General features: G+C 31.0%; 2 protein-coding genes across 2 annotated transcripts; both read right to left on the reverse strand.

Moving 5' to 3' along the window:
* Window positions 1-2,767: 2,767 nt before the first annotated feature.
* On the reverse strand, window positions 2,768-6,632 carry LOC114325911 (fatty acid-binding protein, liver). Its single transcript, XM_028274063.2, has 4 exons — window positions 6,467-6,632; window positions 4,928-5,082; window positions 3,271-3,360; window positions 2,768-2,930 (listed from the first exon to the last, which is right to left on the reverse strand). The coding sequence occupies exons 1-4, from the start codon at window positions 6,531-6,533 to the stop codon at window positions 2,880-2,882; spliced, it is 363 nt and encodes a 120-aa protein (XP_028129864.1). The 5' UTR covers window positions 6,534-6,632; the 3' UTR covers window positions 2,768-2,879.
* An 8,987-nt stretch (window positions 6,633-15,619) lies between these two features.
* Window positions 15,620-26,058, reverse strand: LOC114325939 (fatty acid-binding protein 1, liver-like). Its single transcript, XM_028274095.2, has 4 exons — window positions 25,902-26,058; window positions 22,504-22,658; window positions 16,819-16,908; window positions 15,620-16,600 (listed from the first exon to the last, which is right to left on the reverse strand). The coding sequence occupies exons 1-4, from the start codon at window positions 25,966-25,968 to the stop codon at window positions 16,547-16,549; spliced, it is 366 nt and encodes a 121-aa protein (XP_028129896.1). The 5' UTR covers window positions 25,969-26,058; the 3' UTR covers window positions 15,620-16,546.
* Between the last annotated feature and the right edge of the window lie 331 nt (window positions 26,059-26,389).

The raw sequence follows: 26,389 nt of genomic DNA on the forward strand, positions 1-26,389 counted from the left end.
TTGTGTTATAGCACAAGGTGTACCGATGACAATGTCATTAGTAGTATAGTATAGTTGATCCAAAAGATGGCATAACCCAGACATCCAAAGTGAAAGTTAGCCTTCAACACCAAATTGTTCTATATGGTCCACACAATGTCCAGAAAAAAGTCACACCATTTTGAGCGTCGGGTTTGGGGGGAGAGGGGGAAGAAATCGGTAAATTCGTAGTTTTTTAAGTTTTTCGCAAATATTTCTAAAACTATGCGGTTTAGCATGAACAACCCTCTATACAAAATTGTTCTACATTAAATTTGAAATAAAAAAGGCCCTATGCATAATCTTTCTAAAATGAATGGTTCCAAAGTTACGGAGGTAGTATAGTATAACTGGTCCAAAAAAAGGCCTAACCCAAACATCCAAAGTAAAAGTTTCTTCCAATGCCAAAATGTTTTATATGGTCCACATATTGTTCATTAAAAAGTTACACCATTTTAAGCGTCCGGTTTGGGAGGGAGATGAGAGAGAAGCCGGTAAATTAGTAGTTTTTTTTACGTTTTTCGTCAATATTTCTAAAACTATGCTTTAGCGTAAACAATGTTATATACAAAAATATTCTACATGAAATTTAAAACAAAAAATGTTCTATACATAAAATCAACGGTTCCAGAGTTACGGAGGGTGAAAAGTCGAGGTTGTCGATACTTTTGATATTTTTTGGGCAATATTTATGATATAACTATACCAAAAACCCAGATATCCAAAGTGAAAGTTATCTTCCAACATTAAATTGTTCTATATGGTCGACATAATGTTCAAAAAAAAGTCACACCATTTTGAGCGTCGGGTTTGCGGGGGAGAGGGGGAGAAATCGGTAAATATAAAAAGTATCGAAAACCTCCACTTTTCACCCTCTGTAACTCTGGAACCGTTGATTTTATAACAATTATGTACAGAACCTTTTTTGTTTTAAATTTTAGGAAGAACATTTTTCTATAGAACATTCCTTACCCTAAAGCATAGTTTTAGAAATATTGACGAAAAACCTAAAAAAACTACTAATTTACCGACTTCTCCCCCATCTCCCCCCCAAACCGGACGCTCAAAATGGTGTAACTTTTTACTGAACAATATGTGGACCATATAGAACAATTTGGTGTTGAAGGAAAACTCTTACTTTGGATGCCTGGGTTAGGCCTTTTTTTGGACCAATTATACTATACTACCTCCGTAACTTTGCATAGGGCCTTTTTTATTTCAAATTTAATGTAGAACAATTTGATGTAGAGGGTTGTTCATGCCAAACCGCTTAGTTTTAGAAATATTGACGAAAAACGTAAAAAACTACGAATTTGCAGATTTCTCCCCCCAAACCCGACGCTGAAAATGGTGTGACTTTTTTCTGAACATTATGTGGACCATATAGAACAATTTGGTGTTGGAGGATAACTTTCACTTTGGATGTCTGGGTTTGGGTCTAACTATACCATACTATAAATCTTTTTAGATTGATTGATGCACGGAAAAGTTGCTCTGTATCTAGTCCGGTCCAACCTCTTACATTCCGCAAAAATGAGTGCCTTATACGATCAATCTCCCTCTTGTCTTTTATTTTTTCCTGGTGATGAATATGGTATTTAATGCCTCTAAATACATGCTCAAAATAGACAAATTTTCTCATTTTGGCGATATTTAAAAGCTACCAATCAATATTTAGCAGTTTAAGTTTCCTGTGTCGGTGTAAGTCAAAGACATATTAACGATAGACCAGGCTAGGGCTATGCCACTCAATACATCGGGGTTTAACTCCAATATCAAGTACGGTGGTCTAGCTATCTTTTTCTGTCGTACGAGTGTGAGCGTATCTACCAAGAGGTGGGAGTAATGGAACGACACAGACACAGAGGCCGCGGCCATCATATGCTAGAGAGAGAAAGTTAAGCGCCGATAGAGAGAGATAGATAGATCACCGACCCGAACTGCTCCGCGTGTTATTATATCTATATGGTGTGAGTAGTCCAGGAAATTTTCAGCATTCTTCGATAGCACCACCTCCATTTCACTCATTCTGTTGACCTCTTCATCCATGTTTGAGTATTTAGGTGTCTGTTGGGTTTCTATTTACTGAATACTTGGTGAACCAATATATTTCTAGCCTGTGTAAAGTGTAACTATGTTTCGAGAGTACGCCTCCCAATGGTGGTGTAACATGAATTTTACGTATGAATGGAGATAGGTAGCCAACGAAAATAATGACTTAGAGACCAGTGCAAAGAAGGGAAGGACGCCCGAAAAAGAAATGGTAGGAGAGCATCAGATGAGTTATAATCAAATGGAATTTATAGTATGGTGACTGGCGAAATAGGAAACGGTGAAAACGATGTTATTGTTGAATGCTTGTTTTCCAATATTTAGTTATGCCTTCCAAATCTGGACATTGGAACATAAAAGCAGATAGATTAGAAATATAGTATTAGAGGAGAATGATTTGAATGCCTTGGACAATCCCAGAACAAATATATCTATTCTTGTGGAGAATAACAATCCATAACGTCTCTCTATTTCCATATTTTCGAGGACATTCTTCAGACATATCTATTGGAACAAGATACTTTAAGATAGCTTTTCAGCCTTGGATAACTATAATATTATTCCAGTATTTAAGCATAATTTACAAGGGATTAATTAAGCAATATTGATGCTAAAGTATGCCCTATCCTACACTATTATTGACGTAAAATATTTTAACAATGAAAGTTATGCTCAAAAATATATGAAGTAAAGCGCGATGGATACAGACATTTTATTAAATAAGAATGATTATATTTTGTGTACATATTTATTATTATTATTTAAATATTTCATTTAGATGAGTTTGTGTTATATTATCCATCAGGTTATTAGTCCTTCTTGAATATAAGCTTTCCAAAGGCATTGGGTGCTATGTGGATCTAAAAATGAAGATTATAATATAATTTATGAATAACATTTAATAATATTACTGTATAATTGCGATAACTATATTACTATTATTATTCTAGTACCTCTAAATTAGGTATAATGAAAAGAATGGAAAAATATTTTAATAATATCCTAATAATAATTTTAAAATATTTTAATATTATACTATTAGAATTTTATTTATTTTCTATATCATGTACGAGTATATAGAAATTATTTTTTTTTTTAAATTAGGAGTGAGAGAATATTTTTCCTCATTTACTTTTGTTACCAAATAAATTATTCCGGTACAACAATAATTTATTAGTGGTAATGTAAAAAAATAATTACGATTTCTCCTCCTGTTGGTTTAAAGTTGTATATTATGGTGCGATCGTCACTTCTCATTATAATAACATCTTTGAAGAGAATGGCTTTGTTCTGTAATCAAATAATGTTGATAAGTATAAAAAATAAATCAAAATAAGAATCAAGTAGCTGCGAAGCGACCAGTATGACTTTGACAGAATGAAATCTAAACATAGATATATCCCGTAATATGAAAATAACAATTTAATATTCAGTCATAAAATGAGACAAAACACAATGAGAACCCCTTAGGGGGCATCCATAAACTACGTCGTAAAAATTTTGGAGTTTTTAATAGCCTCCCCCCTTCCGTCGTAAAGCGTCGTTTGCAGTTGACCCCCCTCCCCCTCATACCGACGTCGCAATTGCAACTCATGAACTCCCTTTTTAGTGATTTTTTTTTTAAATTCCACGTTATTCCTAGATTTTTAAAAGTTAGCTCTTAAAGTTTATTTACGAATGTATCCAAATCAATATTACTATGTACTATGTAGCTCATTCATTAATTTCCGCTTACTCTCTCAATTCACTGTACAACTAATAATTAGCTTTATAGGGACAAAAGACAACACTTTTATCGGAGTTTCTATGCTTTCTTAATCTTAACTGCATCATATAAATCTTGATACTTATTTTGTTTTGATTTCAATGCCATTTCTTTTATTAAGTATAAATAGATGCAATGTTTTAACTAAATAGAATATAATATTTTATTTCTATTCATTCTTTTAGAATTTTTTCACACAGAGTATTCAGTAAATAAGTTAACAGTTTAATATGTATTGCTTCCAAACGTTGTTCTGAAAAGAAGAGTGTGTTTAAAGACATAGGACAATGTTTTATTGTTTGTTATTTTGTATAAAACTGCTAGCAATATTATTAAGGCTGCGAGTGATAAAAACGAAATGAAAAGTATGCGATAAAAGTAATATACAAATTTTTTTTATTCTAAAATAGGGTACCTATATTTTTTATATTCGTGAACTTCAAACGACGTCGGATGTGCACTTATGGCCCCCTCCCCCCTGTCGTATACCGTCGTAATAAGCAAAGTCCCCCTCCCCTTTTCAACGTTCAAGTTTATAGATGCTCCCTTAAGAGTCACAGAAAGAATCATTTTTGAAAGATATGAATCAGTTACGTACTCCACACAGCAGTATGTATGATATTGTCCTTTTCATGATCATTTTTCAGTGCGTCACAAATGATAGGAAAAAGGGTAAGTCCGTGATAATACACATTTATGACATTTATTCTAACATGACATTTTAGTTAAATCTGACAGTTGTCACATTTTATTTTCAATTTAGAATAAAAACAAATCAAATGTGTTTCTTGCATTTATAAAATGGTATTTTCTTTGATTTGTATAGTCTTATAAATTATACAGATTATATTTGTAATATTATTATCTAATTAAAAAAAATTATTTTTTTTAGTTATGGCGCCATCTATCGACAACTAGAATAATCATAGAACTAGAAGTAATCACCGACGTGCCTTTTTTTCTGTCACATACAATTTAATACGTTAGAAAGAAATCGAAAAACTGTGACGCACTGAAAGATGATAATGAGAAAAAGAATACATTTGTTTGTTACATTGTTAAAGAGAGTTATAAATGAATATACAAACTTACCCTAACTTTTTTCCCAGTGATACTCATTTTTTCATACTCTTCTCCTATGGTAAATTCGCTTTTAAGACACTTATCTCCAAAAAATTCGTTCATTTTGACTTTATCTCCATCTTGATGAAATTCGATTGTATATTTTACATAGTTACCATCAAAGCCTACAAATCGTTTACTATTTATTACAAAGTTAGCTTACACGAATATATTATAGGTTATAAGTCCACTAATTTTATGAAAATGAAAAGGTCCTATGTAGCAAAGATTTAACATTAGCTCTTAAAGTACGCCTAACAAAATGTTACCTACCTATATAGTGTACTATACTATGGAGTGGAATCATGGACGTTAAATGCAGAGACAATGAGACGACTTAACGCCTTTGAAACGTGGACCTATAGAAGAATTATGAGGGTTTCCTGGGTAGATAGAGTTACGAACAACGAAGTACTGAGAAGAATAGGTAAAGAGAAGAAAGTTGAACTTATAATTAAAGAAAGAAAACTACATATACCCCAAGTTTTGCTGACAATCAAAGAGTGATCAGACAAGACGAAGATGGCCTCAGCTTTATGATGAGAAAACTGGAACAGGAATATACAAAGAATGGGATGTAAATAAACCGAAAACAACGAATTACCTAACAATGGAGAATACAGAAATAAAACAGCTTTAAATAGACGTGGTAAACAAATCAAAGGAACAGAAAAGTACAGGTATTTAGGTTTTATAATATCAAACAAAGGAATAACGGAAGAAGATATCTAAAATAGACTAGGGCAAAGTGCAACAGACTGCATACAAAAATTGAACCCGGTAAGGTAAAGTGTGGGATAAGAACATCAGTATAAAATCAAATACAAGAATATATAACAGCATGACAAGAAGTATCCTGACTTATGGGTGTGAAAATTGGAAATAAATAAGAAAACCAACAACGATATAAGAGAAACAGAAATGTAATTCCTAAGAGAAGCTTCGGAGTAACAAAAAGAGATAGAATAAATAAATTAAAAGAGTGGGCATGAACTCAGATATTAATAGACTACAGAACAGAAGAGATTAATAGGGTAAGGATATGTCAGAAGAGCAGACCAAAAACGTTGGATAAACAGAATACCAGAGTGGTGGCCGATAGGAAGAAGGGAAAGAGGCAGAAATAAGGTTCTTTATAGATGAAGAGGACGAACCAATTTAAAGAAGGGGACTGGAAAAACAGAAAGGACTGTGAAGAACGGTTGAGTGAAGGAATAGTAGTAGTACTTAATACATGGTATATTTGTAATAATCCAAGATGATATTTATTTTAGTACTGGTGTTCTTATTTTTGTTTTACCAGTTAATTCTGAAGGTACTTTTTCAGTGTTTTAATTATTATTTAATTAATCTTTAATTATTGTTTATTGGATGAAAAATTTCCCCAGTTTCCTCCAGTCGCTTCTGTTTTGTTCTTTCTGTAGGAAACTGGGGAAAGCCTATGTTTAAAATTGGACCAATTAAAGGGCAAAAGAAGAAGACGAAAAAGGGGAAACAAAATTTACTTACCGACTGCTTTAATATAATTCTGGAAATTATCCTCGTCAATAACAGTATATCTACCTGAAGGAAGCATTTTCAAAATTATTAATCGATGTAAGCTTATGGTGTAACTTGCACAAACCAAAAGTGCAGTGTCTCCTATGAATATAATATAATCCAACAATGTCAACAGTAATAAAATTTGATACGAAGATAATTTTTTATTACCTTGCATCTGTTTAATGTAATTAAAATTATTTACTTATGATAATTCTTTTTAAAAAGTAAGTTAATGTCTTTAAAATAAAGTATATAATTGAATAAAAAAAAATTTAAGAAACGCTTTTCTTTAGTTACGATTGACTAAAATTAAAAATATTATAAAAAATCAACTAAAAAACAAAAAATAAAAAAAATTCAAACTCGAAGGATTATTCGAAAAAAAAAGACAGATTAAATATACAAAAATCTCAAATATTCGTTGAAAAATTTAAAAAATCTAACACATTTGTTAAAGAAAAGCGTGGGGCGCGTTCTCATCGAATAAACGGTTTAAGGATAGATACTTTTTACTTTTTGCGCCCCACGCTTTTCTTTAACGAATGTGTTAGATTTTTTCAATTTTTTAACGAATATGTGAGATTTTTGTATATTTAATCTGTCTTTTCGAACAATCCTTCGGATTTGAATTTTTTTATTTTTTGCTTTTTTGTTGATTTTTTATAATATTTTTAATTTTAGTCAATCGTAACTAAAGAAAAGCGTTTCTTAAAAAATTTTTTTTCATATTTTTTTATTTTTTACTTTTAAATCATACAGTACTTTTCAAACATTAAAATATATCGTCATGTTTAAAAAAAATGATGTATATGGACACATTTTTTTCATTTATTTCAACATTTGATACATACATTGTACATTTTCTGTAATTTCTTCATAGATTTCTTAAATCAAAATCATTATTTAAACCTATTACAGTTTTCGTAGTCTTTCCATCTCTTCTAATGCTTTACTATTGCACGGTGTAGACCCTGTTAATTTCTCACGAATTACGAATTATAGTGTTAATTGTAGCACGAAACGTCTCTACCGGTGGCTTTTCTAATAGTCCAGAAAGCCACTGCGCATCCGCTAGGAAAAATATTCTAATTCGGATTTTTTGCACAATCTTACTCAAAAAGGACTCCTTTTAACAAATTTCCATGTTGCCAGGACCAAAAGGTGGTCAAAAAATTTTTAAACGTTTTTTTTTTGTTTTTTTCCTAAAATTATTTTTATTGCATGGAAAAAAGTTTTTTTAGGTTTTTTGGATCATTCCAAACAGAAAAGGTCTTTAGTGACTTTTTTCTAAAAATTATAGTTTTTGACATATAAGCGATTAAAAATTGAAAAATTGCGAAATCGGCCATTTTTAACCCTCAAAGACTATGTGAAAAACTGAAAATTTGAATGTTGCCAAGGTAGGTAGATATTCTTTAAAAATCGATTGATGAAATCCCGAAGAGTTTTTTGCAATACAATATTCAAAACTCCTTTGTTTTTTAATTGCGAATCAAGCGTGCGCGACACTATTTTCCACCGACAGTATGGTGCAAATGAAAGGAATAAATTCGTTATTTCGAAAATCGGCGACTTTAAGGAAAAATCCTGAAACAGGTCGATTTTTATTTTTAAGTTATGATATTGTGGCATATATGGTATACTAGTGACGTCATCCGTCTGGGCGTGATGACATAATCGATAATTTTTTTAAATGAGAATAGGGGTCGTGTGGTAGCGCGTTGAAAGATTCTTCAATTCTCCATCAAGTAATGTAAACATTTACATAATTTTTTATACAGGGTGTCCTTCTACTTCTTTTTTTGTCAAATAATTTAATTTAATAAAAATTTTTTGGACACCCTGTATAAATAATTATGTAAATGTTTATATTACTGAATAGAGAATTGAAGAACCTTTCAAATGAGCTAGCACACGACCCCTATTCTCATTAAAAAAAATCATCGATTACGTCATCACGTCCAGATGGATGACGTCACTAGTATACCATATATGCCACAATATCATAACTTAAAAATAAAAATCGATCTCTTTCGGGATTTTTCCTTAAAGTCGCCGGTTTACGAAATAACGAATTTATTCCTTTCATTTGCACCATACTGTCGGTGGAAAATAGTGGCGAGCACGCTTGATTAGCAATTAAAAAAAATAAGAGTTTTAAATATTGTATTGCAAAAAACTCTTCGGGATTTCATCAATCGATGTTTAAAGAATATCTACCTACCTTGGCAACATTCAAATTTTCAGCTTTTCACATAGTTTTTGAGGGTTAAAAATGGCCGATTTCGCAATTTTTCAATTTTTAATCGCTTATATGTCAAAAACTATCATTTTTAGAGAAAAGTCACTAAAGACCTTTTCTCTTTGGAATGATCCAAAAAACCTAAAAAAACTTTTTTCCGTGCAAAAAAAATAATTTTAGGAAAAAAACAAAAAAAAAACGTTTAAAAAATTTTTGACCACTTTTTGGTCCTGGCAACATGCAAATTTGTTAAAAGGAGTCCTTTTTGAGTAAGATTGTGCAAAGAATCCGAATTAGAATATTTTTCCTAGCGGATGCGCAGTGGCTTTCTGGACTATAAGATTACGTTAAAAACACGAATTTTTTTAATTCGAGGTTTGGTTGAAGTTTTGCTTCGTACCGTATTGAAATTTGACAAGAATAAGCGCCGATATTTATAAATATAAACAAAGATATGTACGCTTGTCCATATGAGGGCTATTTGCCAGCGGTTGACTCCGCGGTTAGCCGACGTTTCTATCGTACACATGAGAGGTTGACTGGCGGTCCCATTCCTCCCCCAGTTAACTTACAACCGCCGCGGTTTGACGACGGGGCGGTTGAATCTGTACTATTCCATTTATTCCTTGGTAAGTTGAAGCGCGGCGGTTGGGTTTTTCAGGTAATAAGGCCTTGTTCAGATAGGGCGGTTTGCCAACGTTTGACGCCGCGGTTCACCTGAAAAATCCAAATGCCGCGGTTCAAGTTGCCAAGAAACAAATGGAATCGTACATATGCAACCTCTCCGTCGTCAAATTGCGGCGGTTATAAGTTATAGGGGAGGAATGAGACCGCCAGTCAATCGCTCTCATGTGTACCATGCAAACGTCAATTAACCGCGGCGTCAACCGTTGGCAAACCGCCTATATAAAAACAAGCAATAAACCGCGACGTCGACGTTGGCAAACCGCCCCCATGTGGACAAACTTATGATGCTTATAAACATGATGTACAAACATGAAAAGTAGTCGGGATCGGCCAAAAATTTGAACTGTATAATTTATTTATGAAGCATAACGTAAACAATTAACGTAAAAAGTGAAATTATGTATAGTTCATATAATTAGCTACAATCTGTAAAAGTTTGAAGTTTCTACATTGTAAAAAACAAGAGAATTTAAACATTTTCGCAAATGCATATGTCTGCAAATTTTCATTCATTTGTATTGAAAAAAAGGCAGTAAAATTAACATCTATAAAGATTTGACCCAAACGATTGAACTAAAGAAAAACGTTTAAAAACGAATTCTAATGTTAATTGTAGCACGAAACGTCTCTACCGGTGGTTTTTCTAAGACTACGATACAAACACGAATTTTTCGAATTCGAGTTATGGTTGAAGTTTTGTTTCGTATCGTATTGAAATTTAACACGAACAAGCGCCGATGATTATATAAAAAAATTATATGAACGTTTAAAATTTAAAGCTTTATTGTTTATTTATGAAGCATAACGTAAAAAATTAACGTAAAAAGTGAAATTATGTATAGTTCATATCATTAGTTACAATCCGTAAAAGTTTCAAGTTTCTACATTGTAAAAAACAAGAGAATTTAAGCATTTTCCATTAAAATCGTTTTTTTTTATTTAAACAATTAATAAACATAACATTTTTTTTTATTGAATGATGATGACGAACATTTTTTTTATTGACTGTTCATGTATTGTTCCTACGAATGCATATGTCTGCAAATTGTCAATCATTTGCATTGAAGAAAAAGCAGTTAAATTAACGTCTAAAGATTTGACGCAAACTATTGAACTAAAGAAAAGCGTTTAAAAATGTATCTAGCTTATAAAAAAAGTGAAACAAAAATGAAGTCTATCGACTCAGTAAAAGAAAACTTGTAGCTCATGAAAAGTTTTTCTTATTCGTCAAATTCCAAATCGAATATTTCAACGTGAAATAACCAAAAAATGAAATAATGTTCAGGGAAACTCATTAGAACTTTTTTAAAGTGTTTAAAAGAAGCTTTATTGTTTACAAAAGTTTCTAGCCTCAAAACTAAGCCAGTTACGCTCAAAATACAGTTAATCCCATTTTTTTGGTAATTGTGAAAATCTCCCCCTATTTAGCACCCCAAATGAAACTAATCATTATCGCCTTACAAATTACCTAACTTTTTATATGACCTGTAAGTTTCACCGCTTCAAAGTGCTTATTTTTAAAAGGGTTCTAGTTTAAGGGCTTGAACGAGTCACTAAACACGAGTATATGCAAATTTTAAACAGCCATGTCTTAACCAATTTTTGTCTTACAGAAAAACAAAATAGAGCCAAAATATTTATAAAAGCATGACCTACCTACATTTCTTTATTGTTTGAGATTTTTCGTATCATTAATACTTTTTAAGTTATTTTGAAAAAAAAGGCATTTTTCCAAAATAAACCAAAACCATTCCAAAACTTTAAAATTTCAAAAATAAGAACTTTGAACCGGTCAAACTTACAGATCATATAAACAATAAATATTTAAAGTAAATGGTAAAGCGCTAATGATAAATTTTATTTGGGGTGCGAAATAGGGGCAGATTTTCACTATTTTTTTTTTACCAAAAAGGAGCCAACTTTATTTTGTGCGTAACTCGTATAGTTTTGGTGCTAGAAACTTTTATAAAAAATAAAAAATAAACCTTTAAAAAAAGGTTTAAGAGTTTTTCCCGAAAATTGCTTCATTTTTTGGTTATTTCAGGTAGAAATATTCGATTTGGAATTTGACAAATAAGAATAATTTTTCATGAGCTTTAACTGTGCATTTACTAAGTCGATAGACTTCATGAATAAGTACACCATTTTCTGAATCTTAAGCTACATTTTTGCTACAAATATTTTTTCGATATCTAATATTTAATTCGATCAATACTTATTTTTGAGTTATTTGGAAAAACCTGTCTGAAAACGTTGTTTTTTTTAATAAACTTTTTCACTCGCAAATGACTTGAAAAGTATTAGCATAGATAAAAAAACTCTGTAGAAGAACAAGAGTTGCTTATAATTAGTCAATTTATACATTTCCGGACTTATTTTAAACGTATGTTTTTCACCCCAAGAAGGGGTGTCATCCCCGAAGTAAAAGCAACCAACAGCATAAATCCAACTTTGAAGTGGAGTGTAACTAGAACCTAAATCCAAATGGTCAAGCAAATACGCCCGTCGTGACGCTGATAATTTCACTCCAAAATTGTCATTTACTGAGCTATTGGTGTGTTCATGCATTGTTTATGACGACATACATTTTTCATCTTTATTGGTGTAGAATAAAGTAAAACAAAAATTACTAAATGATTATATTAGTATTATTCTATGAGATGAACAACTTTCTTCTCGTGCACTATCTATTATCAGCGAATATATCTCAATTTTATTAATTCGGGTAGACAACTTCATTTTCAATACTGCACTGTTTAAAAAACGTATGTATGAAAATAATATAAAAACACATTTTTACATATACATATTAGACAACAAGATGGGGCCCTTGACATATTGGGGCTTGATGCAGCGGGGGCCTCTGTTACGCCTCTGGATAATTGTATGGAAATACTAAACGTAGGTAAAGATTAAAGAAAAACCCAGTTCGGCAAATTGCAATTCTCAAATCTTTCAATAGTCACGTACAAAGCATTATAGTTTATTGTCAAACCATAAAATTTCGGTAGGCCGGAAGGGATTAAGTTTTTAGATGTTATGAGATGATTCACTTGGCAAATACGTCTATTTAGAAATTTACGTTTTTAATTTTAAACATACAACGTAAAATAATATAACAATAACAGATTTTTACATAATATCAGATGACAAGATGGGGCCCCTAAGCGATTGCCCCCCCCCCCGCAAGCTTCACGCTGCGGGGCATCTGTTACGCCCCTGCCTGTGAAATATTATTTTTTGCCATACGTGCTTTGGCATTCCTTGTACATTTCCGTAGCCGTACAAGGCTCTGTTTTCCAACTTTTTTGTAGTTTAGCACTCTACTTCCATTCTGTTCCATATTTTTTCTGTTCTTTTTCTATTCTCTCTGGTGATTTGTAGACATCTCATAAAGTCCAATTATTTAACTGTTTGTATTTTTTCGTATTGTTGTTTTCATTGGCCATCCTTCAGCTTCATATAGGGTAATATTCAGCACTATGCTCTGAAAGATCGTTTTTGTTTTCTTTGGTTAGTTAGAGTGTTGTTCCATATCACTCCATGGAGTGCTTTGGTGGTTTGCCCGTGCTATTTTTATTTCTATATCTATCCTATAAGGACCATATTGGCTTATCATTGACCCCAAATACTTAAAAGTCTTACAACTTTTAATAGTCTCTTCTAAATCTAAGTTCAATACTGCAACCTTAGATCCAATACATAAGTATTAGGTCTTAGACATAGGTATTTATCTTGAGTCCTCATAGCTCATACTCTTCCTTTAATTTCCTTATCATTTATCATATATTCCATGAAACTAATCTCCAAATTTCATAAAGAAAATTAATAAAATTATCTTTTTCTTCTCTGCTTACCATGTCCATTACTGAACTTTGGTTATCATATTGACTAGCATAATTTTATTCACCGCAGCTATGAAGAAGGACGACGAAGACTGATTAAGCCACTCACATAGGTTACGAAGCCAGGATGTTCTTCTTCGACCAGGACCACTCTTTCCCCATATTTTGAACTGACTAATAAGATGAAGGACTCCATATTGTTCTGGATGTCGCATGGCATGAACAAAATGTCTAATGGACCGTGATAGTCGTGACGTCAAATTGTCAAATCAATGTTGGCTGCTCTGAAAAGGTTTCCAAACAAAGCAAAAATTCACACATGGTGTTTATTTTCGTTTTTATAATTGGAATATATTGCTTGTAGGATGTTTAATTTTTACAATAAGATGGTAATATGTTAGGTACCCGTGATTGTAATCAATGCTCATAGTATATTTCCCACCATATTTCCAAATAGGACTGGTTAAAAACCTGAAGAAACACAGTAAGTACTATGTAGTGTGTAAATCCTTGATTTTGTGTAAGGACATTTATAAAATTAAAAGCAATATAGACTAAGAGCCGCTATAGGTGAAATTTCTTAATAATTTTAGGCACGATGGGACCCTATAACTTAAATAGTAGAACCTAAAAGAAAACGTTTGAACACTGTGCCGTCACTTTTCAGTGGCACAGGCGTCGACAGTTGCGCATCAAACTTTCTACTTATGGACGGGATACACAAATTAAAAAATACCCTCCCTCACTACCAGAATTCAATGTTTTTCATTTATTTAAGTTCTATGTGATTAAGACATAAGATTCATCGTAATTTTAACCCACCATCCCCTTCCCCCTGCCCACACCATCAAAAAATTTATTTTTCGATTTTATTTTTTTTGGTGGGTTGAAATCAATTTTAAAATTTCAAAAAATTCACACGCATAGTTAAGGCTTCTATAAAACACGTCTATTTTTTATAGACCTGTAGGTTAAGTGTACATAACCTCAAAAAATAAAAAAAAAATTTTGGAAAAAAGTATATAACTTTTTTTGGGGGATAGCTGCATATCTAATTTTTTCTTAATATTGTGTATTCTATCAAACACTATATTTCTAATTTTTTTTAGATTTTTCTGTAATGCTGATCACCTTCAAAAATCCAAAAAACTGTTTTTTAAGGGCTTTTGGAGGGTTTGAACGTGTTTCTCCCATTTTTAAATATTCTAAAGGACTCAGTTACTTCAAGTTACATATAACTTATAAAATCGAAATTGATTTGATATAAATATTATGAAGTCTATAAAATAGGGAAAATCCCCAAAAACCCCCCAAAAAACAGTTTCTCGGATTCTTGAAGTTGGCGAGCCCTACGGAAAAATCTGAAAAAAATTAGAAATATAGTGTTTGATAAAACACACAAGATTAAGAAAAAATTAGGCCTGCAGCTATTCCCCAAAAAAATTATACGCTTTTTTGAAAAAAAATTTTTTTAAAATTTTTTGAGGTTATGTACACTCTACCTACGGGTCTATGAAAAATAGACATGTTTTATAAAAGCCTCAGCTATGCGTGTGAATTTTTTGAAATTTTAAAATTGATTGCATCCCAGCAAAAAAAAATAAAAACGAAAAATGAAGTTTTTGACGGAGAGGGCAGGGGGAAGGGGGTGGTGAATTAAAATTACGCTGAATATTATGTGTTTATCACATAGAACTTAAAAAAATAAAAAAAAATTGAATTCTGCTAGTAAGGGAGGGTAACTTTTAATTTATTTATCCCGTCCATAAGTGGAAAGTTTGATGTGCCACTGAAAAGTGACGGCACAGTGTTCAAACCTTTTCTTTTAGGTTCTACTATTTAAGTTATAGGGTCCCATCGTGCCTAAAATGATTAAGAAATTTCACCTATAGCGGCTCTTAGTCTAATATGATTGATATGACTAACAAGGACTGTGTCTTTAGAAAAAATGTGCAGATGATTGTTAAAACAAAGTAAAATTAAAAATGATTACACAAATCACGTGCATAATCAATTGACAGTTGCTTTGTTTGGAAACCTTTTTGACGTTTTGACGTCACACTATCACGGTTCATTTTCGTATTTTTACGGTGTCCTCTACTTCAAATTGTTTTCTAAACGTTGTAATATCTCTTTATTTGTAATTTTGTAATATTCCATTTAAATAATATTTTTTAAACAGACAGAAAGGATTTTTTAAACTTCTTCAATATAGTCTCACATAAAATTTGTGCTTAATTATGCGGTATCTTATACTAAAACATTCGCGTGACGACAAAATGGTTTAACAACAAAAATTCACAACTTTTATGGAAAAAATATTCAAAGTGGATAAAATAACGTAGACTACTTAGGTGTACATTTTATTAAAGAAGTTTTATATGTTATTATAATTTAATATACAGTATGGTGCAAACGAAAGGAATAAATTCGATATTGTACGTATATAAGTGACTTTATCTATCTGGGCGTGATCACGTAATCGATGATTTTTTTAAATGAGAATAGGGGCTGTGTGCTAGCTCATTTGAAAGGTTATTCAATTCTCTATTTAGTAATGTAAACATTAACATAATTATTTATACAGGGTGTCCAAAAACAATTTTTTAAATTAAATTAATTGACAAAAAAAAGAAGAATGTACGTAATTTATTTAATTCAAAATACTTTTTACTCTTATAATAAAACAAAAAAAAAAAATGTTTATTTGAAAAATAAACGTTGACTTTCGCTTAAATTCAATGTTCAAACCAGCACCCGCTAGGCATCTGCTTTTTGGAAGTTTGAACATTTAATTTAAGCGAAAAACAATGTTTTTTTTTCCTTTTTGCTGAGAGTAGTAAATTTATTTTGAATTAAAAAATTACATACATTCTTCTTTTTCTGTCAATTAATTTAATTTATAAAAATTGTTTTTGGATACCCTGTATAAATAATGATGTTTATATTACTGGCTAGAGAATTGAATAACCTTTCAAATGAGCTAGCACCCGACCCCTATTCTTATTTAAAAAAAAATCATTGATTACGTCATCACGCCCAGATGGATGACGTCACTCGTGCGATTTATGTATTATGCCAAAAAATCATAATTTAAAAATAAAAATCGACCTGTTTCGGGATTTTTCCGTAAAGTCGCCGGTTTACGATATAACGAATTTATTTCTTTCATTTTCACCACACTGTATGTATTATTATTTTATTTGTAATGATATATTAATAAAACATGTTCATTTGTTTTATGTATGAATTTGTATTACATTATCCAGCATATTATTCGTCCTTCTTGAATATAAGCTTTCCAAAGGCATTAGGTGCTATGTGGATCTAAAAATAATTAACATTATTCTTACTCTAGCTAAGCTAATTATATTTTGTTTGAAGTTTTGATCTCCATGTCAGAAGTTGCTTTCAAGATATTTTGAAAATTATAAATTATTATTTATATTCTTTGTATTAATAATTATTAACCTTCTGGTTTTATAAAAGAGGATATTAAGAATAATTTATTACTGGTAATACGTATCGTATAACAAAATAATTACAATTTCTCCTCCCGTTGGTTTAAAGTTGTATATTATGGTGCGATCATCACTTCTCATTATAAGAACGTCTTCGAAGAGAATGGCTTTGCTCTGTAATCAAATAATGTCGATAAATAGGTATAAAAAAACAAATTAAAAGAAGAATAAGTAGCTACAAAAAAGGAATTAACAGTTATGCGATACGTTAGAATATTCAAATTTATTTTGCAGAATGCACCTTCCTGCAAAATAATACCGTATTACTATTATTAGGGGAGTGCAATTAGAACGAAAACATGCATTGTTTCGGAAAAATTCAAACAAGCTTATATTTTTCTAAAACTTGTTTTGTTAGTTTATATACATGTTAAAGAAAAAGTTCTGCTCGCGGATTTGGCCGCTAATTGTTTATTAATTGTTTAAACAATAACAATTATTTTGTATTAATAATTTTAAAAATTAAACCACATGGAAAACTTTTCAACGAAAACTTTTCGTTTATAAATTTGCAAAAGTCTGTGTGTTATTGCCTTGCCGCTCCTTCAATACTTAGAGCAGATGTATCGATGGATTCTTATGTAGTTTTGTCTTCTGAATCCAAATCTGAAAACGGCATTTCGATATCTCTAACCGTCTTCGAGATAATTGACCTCAAAATCTAAAATGTGACGTCACAATCCGGTTATTTCCTACCACGCACTAAACGTCAGCTGAAATCTTTGATTAGGAAGTAGGCTACTTTTTTTAATCTGAATTTGTTAAGCAAAGCAAATGTCATTATTTACATTTGAGTTTGACACTTCGTGAATGTCAAACTAAATTTTAAATTATTTAGCTATTAATAAAATATAAATGACATTTTATAGTGAATTTAATTATTATATAAAATAATATGTGTAATAAATGTATAAAACTACAATTTGAGTATATTTTGAAAGCAATAAAACATTATACTATATTAATAATGAATCAGTAGAAACGATTATATTTAAATTTGGTAAATTATAACTCCACTCGACCAGCGTACGACCACACAACTCAAAACACAAGTACGCAAATACGGTTGCGTGAAGCGTGGTTCGAAGCTGTGGAATTTACGGGACTCGCTCGGTCTGTAGATCCAAGTAAAGTTCATCAGTAAAAAGTATCTTTATCATGTATGTATTATTTATTTTACAATATTGGAAAATTGTTATTTAAAATGTGGTTTGGAATAAAAAAGTATGTTCTGATATATTAAATTACATCCTTCTAATGGAAAAAAATATTTGACGAATTTTCTCAAATTATGGATACCAACATCATTTTCATTTATAACTCTTGTATTTTTAATTTGACGAAGAAAAGTTATTCTTCATAAAAATCTCTTCTTAGTCTAAGATTTATGATGCAACTATCATGAATCAAATTTTATTAATTTTATACGAGGTATGTAAAAAAATATGAATTTCGAGTAAAGTATCTTTATAGTTCACAACATTTAAATTAGAATGATATACTTGCACATTAAAACATAATTTTTAATTCTAAACAGCTTTTCGTAATAGCAATTTTCTATATTATGAATTTAAATACGTATATAAACAAAGTTTTTGTTATGATAATGCTCGCATTTTCAGCTTGTTTATTATCAATTTTACGAAAAAAAGTTATTCTTCATAAAATGCTCTGGATAGTCAAAAATCTAAAACTCAACCATCAGATATCAAATTTTATCAATTTTATACGAGTTATGTCAAAAATATGAATTTCGTTAAAGAGTAAAGTACCTTTATGTTTCAGAATATCAAAAAATGCTATTATGAAAAGTTGTTTGAAATTAAAAACTATGTTTAAATATACAGGTACATTACTCTAATCGAATTTTTTTTAAATTTTTTCTCAAATTACGGATACTCATCATCATTTTATTACAATTATGATAACTATTTTATTATCACTTTTACGAAAAAAAGATACTCTTCATAAAATACTCTCCCTGGTCTAAAATCTAAGATACAACTACCAGATATTAAACTTTTTTAATTTTATACGAGATATATAAAAAATATGAATTTTTCTTAATAGTTAGGTGCCTTTATTATTCACAATATTTTAATTAGAAGGATGTAATTGAACACTAAAACAATTTTTAATTCCAAACAACTTTTCTTAATAACAATTTTCGATATTGTGAAATTTAACGATACTTTACTCTTGAGTTAAATTCATATTTTTTGACATACCTCGTATAAAATTCATTAAATTTGATATTTGATGATTGCGTCTTAAATTATATACGATGTAGAATATTTTATAAAGAATAACTTTTTTTCGTAAAACTGATAATAAAAAAGTTATCAATAGGTTCCAAGTTATGCAGACATACTGTATAAGAGCTAAGAAAAAAATTTTTTGCTGAACATTTATTATTGTTGAAGTTTATTATTAAATGTATTTTAGGTAAGCTTTCCAGAAAAAAGTTTTGATCACTGCATATAAACATTTTTTAGCTGGTAATTTTCGGTTTTTGTATTACATTTTTGTTATCTTTCTTAATTTTCTCTAAAAGAAATAGTCTATTTCATTTCTAAAGTACAATAATTCGGTGCATTTTAAAGACTATATCCTAAGCTTTAAAAAAGTACTTATGAAATTGTAATAGATCTGTGCAAACTTGAGTAATACCATCTTAAAATGGTGGTAATTCTATAAAACTACGAAGATTTCAAAAATTACATTTTTTAAGACGTCATATCATTTAAATTAAATTTTTGAGATTTTTTTGAATGAAACATCATTTAGTAAAATGCTTGAAAGGTAAGTTGTGCAAAATTGAGGGTTTTATTAGAAAAATTGTATTAGTTATACATTTTTAAATCATTTTTAAATAAAATTCATGTAAGGCTCATTTTCGGCCCCCACCGTACTTATGCTCATACATTTAATTTCTTTTTATTATAACCATAAGATAGCTTATTCTTCTTTTAGGTTCAATTTGTAAAATTTTATTTGATCCATTAGTTAAAGAATTACATTAAAATAACTCAATCGTGCACTTCGCCGTACTCTAGTTTACAGTGCGCCAATGTTTGTGAGAAGGGTAACTTTAGCGTTATAAATAAAAAAATATAGAAGATACAGATTTAATTTTAGAAAATTCTGTATATAAGGTTTTTTTTGTAAAATTTTCTGAATTTTTCAATGGTCAAGTCAGTTTTGTTCTAAAATTTATATTTTCTGAGTTATTTAAAAAAACATCAAACTTCGTAGTTCATTTGTTTAATAAAAAATGAAGCACCCACTTCTCGAGTAGAACTTTTTGGTATGTTGTTTATTAAACATTTCTTAATGCAATTACAAAAAGTTCTATCTTGTTTGATTTTTTCCGAAGTGAAAATCTATATGCACTCCCCTATATTGGACCTTCCTGATTCTCATTTTCTCTATCTGAAACTATTTACAACTATTTTTAAATAACGTCATTTTCCATTCCACTTGTAATTACTTTATTTTTCGCGTATACGTCCATCGTCTCTTATCTGTAATTTCATCCTTCGTCACATTATCTAATAAAGTCATTCGTGAAAAAAGGTTTCCTATGCCACTGAGAAAGATTGCGACGTTCTGAGTGAAATCTGGCAACATTGTTTTACACATCAACTCTTTATCTCTCTTACTCCACCAGATTAGCCTCGCTGCATTGCTCAGTGTCGGCCTATCAGACTTCGAAGATGGAGGTCCCGGTCACTGTTATCGCCAATGTGAAATTCATGCTCTGATACGTTTTTTTTTTAAATTCAAAATAGATTTTACAAGGTCACTTGCCACCATACAAGGGTAGCGAGAAAGTATGGAAACACGGTAATTTCTCGGAAACCGCTTGAACGATTGTTATAAATTTTGGTGGGTGAGGGTATTCTAATACGGCCGATATTATAGTGGTAATTACATTGTTGTCAAATCTTCCGTTTTTCTGGAAATCTAATGAACTTTCTTATTTTAAATGGAATACTCTGTATATTTTTTGCGTTTTGAAGTTCTTAAGAAATACTGATTATTTTTCATGTTATATTCCCTATATCTAAATGCCATAATTTCGGAGTTATTGCTATAAAAAAAATTTTTAACAAATTATACAAAATTATTTTTTTGGACCGGGTAGATATTATTTTATGTTCTTTGGGTCATTGGGAACAAAAAAGGCCTTTTTTAATTTTCCTGAAAAGTTAATCGTTTCTCAGTTATAAACAATTTAAAACTGAAAAGAATCGAAAAATGACGATTTTCTGGGTTCAAAAACATAAGTAAAAAATATTATTCTTGAAACTATAAAGTGCCTAAATTCAAGTTCATACCTTATTTTATCAGATGCCGATAAGTGATTTGGTCTTATTTCATTCTAAAACATTATTTTTTAGTTGTTAATGCAGCCCGATAGCCCGCCCTCTCATATGAGCTTTATTAACAATTACAAAGAATGTTTTAGAATAAATTATGCCAAAAATTCTTATAGAGATCTGATTAAAAATGGTTTGAGCTTGAACTTAGGTACTTTGTAATTTTAAAAGTGATTTTTTACTTGTGTTTTTGAAACTTGAAAATCGTCATTTTTCGATTTTTTTCAGTTTTAAATTGTTTATAACTCGGAAACGATTAACTTTTGAGGAAAATTACAAAAGACCTTTTTTGTTCCCAGTGACCTAAAGAGCCTAAAATAATATCTACCCGGTCCAAGAAAATAAATTTGTAAAATTTGTTAAAATTTTTTTTTTAATAAATGTAGCAATAACTCCGAAATTATGGCATTTAGGTATAGGGAATAAAACATGAAAAATAATTAGTATTTCTTAAAGACTTCAAAACGCAAAAAATATACAGGGTATTCCATTTAAAATAAGAAAGTCTATTAGATTTTCAGAAAAACGAAAGATTTGACAACAATGTAATTACCACTATAATATCGGCCGCATTAGGATACCTCTACCCACCAAAATTTATAAAAATCGTTCGAGCGGTTTCCGAGAAATAACCGTGTTTTCATACTTTTTCGCTACCCTGTATAGTCAACATGTGAACAAGTCAATTTTGGGCTGAAATGGTACCTGGAGCATAATACATTCAATATTCTATACATTCATGTTTAATTTCACATATTTTATCTATGTTTCCATGACAGATCAATTGTAAAGGGTTTTTACCAACATATTTTTGTATTTTGGTGGTTAGCATGTTAGAATCACGTAAGTACTGATGATGATCGGTCATCCGATCGATTAGTAGTTCTGTGATGTAGCCTTTTTTAGGGATTTTAACAAATGTACCTTTTATAACGGATTTTATTCATTTTTGTAATATATGGTACCTATACAGCTAAATACAGGAAAACTTTTTCCTCTTGGATTTTTAAAAGGATTAGACTTTCAAATCCTCAAAATGATTCTATACCTATATATTCAGAATACCAGGTAGCAAAAGTACAGTTTGAGAATACACTAACAAAAGTTTTTCCAATTAAACATGGAGTAAGACAGGGCTACGTACTGAGACCTATGCTATTTGACATATATAATCTAAGATTGTATTCCAAATAGCACTTAAAGGATCAGAAGATGGCATAAAAATGAATGATAAAATAATAAATAATTTAAGATGTGTCGATAATACAGTTATAATTGCAGAGTATATTGCAGTGACAGAGTTATAAATAATTACAAAAACATTTACCTTAACTTTTTTTCCAATGATACTCATTTCTTCAAATTCTTCTCCTATGGTAAATTCGCTTACAAGAGATTTATCACCAAAAAATTCATGCATTTTCACTTTATCTCCATCTTGTTGAAATTCGATTGTATATTTTACATAGTTACCATCAAAGCCTACAATTCGTTTACTATTTATTACAAAGTTGGCTACGAATATCGAAATAATAAGTATTATTATTTTTCAGCATAAAAAATACATAAAGTTACATGTGATAATGGATTTCATCGGGAAAAATATTTTAAATTAATAGAATAGACCATATGTTAAGAAAAAACAACAGAATTCAGAAAAAATTAACAGAATTTAATTCTTAGCCATAGCTGATATAAAAATAAAACTAATACAACGAGAAAGACAGCAAAGTGAAAACCGACCATCTAAAATAAAAAATTGCAGAAGAACGCTTAATAACATTGGAAAGGGAAAATATATACGTGAGCAAATCCTGAACCTGAAACAACTTGTACCTACTACCTACAATAAGTACCTATGATAATATAAATCTGTGTTAAGTATCAGAAGGCACGCAATTGTCTAAGCTGGAAAAGTTTATGGTCCATTTTAACAGAGATAGATGTACCGATACACAGTGGCGACTTGTCTTATGAGGCAGGTGAGGCAGTGCCTCAAAAAATTAAAATCGGTACGGCCCTGACTCTTTATCTTTTTATCCGTCTTTCACGTGCCAGTATTATATGCATCTATGCATCATGCACCTCATTCCAACTTTCTCAAATCATTACAGTTGAAGTTAGCCTCACACCATCTGCAACAGTATGGGACAACGCCAACAGCAAAACCCGCAAAATTTGAAAAATGTGCCACCGATTCTAGGAACAAAATTCATCCATCCTTGAGGCTGGCCTCAGGCTCCGCGGAACGGAATAGGAATAGCCGAACTGAACCAACTACAAACACCACGTCGATTGCAGATCATAGCTTTCTATGCATACGCGGTACATACGAATGGTATATTTTAGAAGTTTATGGATACGTATTTAAAACATTGTTCATTTTAAATCATTGTTCATTATCGCCTAATATATTGTTTTAAAGATATTTCTTTGTGGCATTTGGCATTTATGTAATTTATTATTCTATATGGGAAATAAGCCACAATTTAACTTAAAAAATGATTTTATTCACGTTTCCACTTCCACATCGGACGTTTACATAAAAAAGTAGTTTTTAAGTGTTTCAAAAATGTATTTTGTGTTTTTTTTTGTAAAATATATAACTAATAAATTTTTTTTTATTTATTTGTTACATTTACATACAAAAGTAGTTTTTAAGTGTTTCAAGAATGTTGTATGTTGTGGTTGTGTTTTTTTTGTAAAATTTTTTTGAACATAGTTATTCAAATCAGAGTGAGCAAAAGATTTAAACGAATAATATTGCAACATGATTCCCACAGCCTTAGCTCATTCCCCATATCCTCCACGTTTTTGAAAGAACGCAAACTCTTTTGTAATGTAAAATTTGAAGTTTTCGATATGGAATTGAAATTCAAAATAACTCTATGCACTGAGGCTGAAAGTCTGAAAGCATTTGAGTCGATCGCATTCACTGGAAAAGTTTTAGAGAATTAATCGACAGCAAATATTTCTTCTTTGTGGAGATATTTTGAATAAAAAATTGTTGTAGATTATTTTTTCGGGATTTTTTGTGGGAATTTTTTGTCCGGGGATTATTTGTCCGGGGATTTTTGTGGAGATTTTTTGTGCGGGGATTATTTGTCTGGGGATTTCTTGTCCACGGATAATTTGCAAGGATTTTTTGTCCGGGATTATTGGTCCTAGATTAGTCCTAGCGTTATGACGTCACAAAATCGACCTTCCGGCCATTAAAGAGAAGCTAACCATAATAATAAAATTCCTCAGGTGTAGTGTGCCTCACCACCTTCTACTATCACGAGCCGCCCCTGCCGATACACCTGGTGACACTTGTTAAAAATCTGTGCTAGTCCAATATGGCAACAGTACGAATATATCAGAAGTTCTCAACCTTAAAGAGATCTTAAAATAATTAGCCTTCTTGATTATTCATAGATGTGTAGCAAGATTAATATTTAGAAAAAAGTTCTATTCTCCTTTTCATGAACATTTTTCAGTGCGTCACAAATTATAGAAAAAAAGGTAAGTCCGTGATAATACACATTTATGACATTTATTCTAACGTGACATTTTAGTTAAATCTGACAGTTGTCAAATTTTATTTTCAATTTGGAATAAAACCAAATCAATTGTGTCTATTGCATTTATAAAATGGTATTTTCTTTCATTTGTATAGTCTTATAAATTGTACAGATTATATTGATAATATTATTATTTTATTTAATAAATAATTCTTTTTTGATTATGGCGCCATCTATCGACAACTAGAATAATCACCGAACTAGAATAATTACCGAAGTATTCCCAGACGTGCCTTTTTTTCTGTCACATACAATTTAATGCGTTAGAGAGAAATCGAAAAACTGTGACGCACTGAAAGATGATCATGAGAAAAAGAATATGTAGAACTACAGTGTATCATCATCATGACACATACCTTCCTAGCGGAGTGATTGCTGCCCTCTTTGGGCTCTTCCGATTCGTTTGTCTCCGCGAATCGATCCGCATTAACATTCTAGTTTTACAATTGGTTGTGTGACTTGGCATCTTCTACAATTTTTCTCCATTCGTTCCTGTTGTTGCTTATAGTTACCCATTCTCTGACTCCCTTCTTCTCTAAGGTCCTCGACTATCTGGTTCTCCCATCTATTTTTGGGTCTTCCTCGTGGTCTGCCTGATACAGGTCTCCATTTGGAAATTTTCTTGATGACGGCTTCTGGATTTCTCCTTTCTATATGTCCCATCCATCTGAGTCTCTGTGCCTTGATAAATCTGACGATATCTTCTCCTTTTAGAAGAGTCCTCTTATTTCGTGGTTCATGAGTTCATTATTACCTAAGTTTAGTGGGCCTGCTATCCTCCGAATTATTTCCTCTCTAGGATTCTCAATATTTCTTCCTCTTTCTGGGTCAGACACTGGGTCAGTTTAGTATTCTGAGTAAGCTTCTTATCTTTGAGAAAGTTATTGTATTTCCAGTAGGCTTTGTTTTCTGCCTGGATTCTTTCACTGATTACGATGCTTCTATCATTAGTTCCATTAACTTAGACTCCAAGATATTTAAAGTGTTCTACCTTTTCAAACTCATATTCACCAATATTTAAACTTGTGACATTAACTGGATTTTTTCTTGAGCATATTAGGTATTTTTTTTGTTTTGGTTAATTTCTAAGCCCCTTTTGGATGCTTCCTTGCAGAACTACTGTGTATTAGGCGAAAAATGGGAAACATAATTATTTACTTACCCACTGCTTTAATATAATTCTGGAAATTATCTTCGTCAATGACAGTATATCTACCAGAAGGAATCATTTTCAAAATTATTAGTTGGCGCAAGCTTATAGTCTTGAGATGTAACTTTTTGGACAAAGCGAAAGTGCAATGGATACTCCAATCAATGTCAACAACAATAAAGTTGTATATGAAGATAATTTTTATTACCCTGCATATGTTCAATGTAATAAAATATTATTTACTTTTGATATTTTTTTAAATGTAAGTTAATGTCTTTATGCAATATAGTTTGGGAAAAGTGATACAAAGGAACGAATCTACAAATTTAATTTTCTTCTTGTGGTGCTTTCACCTTTAGTGGAAGTTACCGACTACACTGACAAATCTGTCTCTTTCCAATGCGGCTCTAAACAAAGATGTTGAATCAAGGCCGGTCCAGTCTCTGATATTTCTAAGCCATGAAATCTTGCGCCTACCGGGACCCCGTTTTCCTTCAATC

The sequence above is a fragment of the Diabrotica virgifera genome, chromosome 3, assembly GCF_917563875.1.
Source record: "Diabrotica virgifera virgifera chromosome 3, PGI_DIABVI_V3a".
Lineage (NCBI taxonomy): Eukaryota > Metazoa > Arthropoda > Insecta > Coleoptera > Chrysomelidae > Diabrotica > Diabrotica virgifera.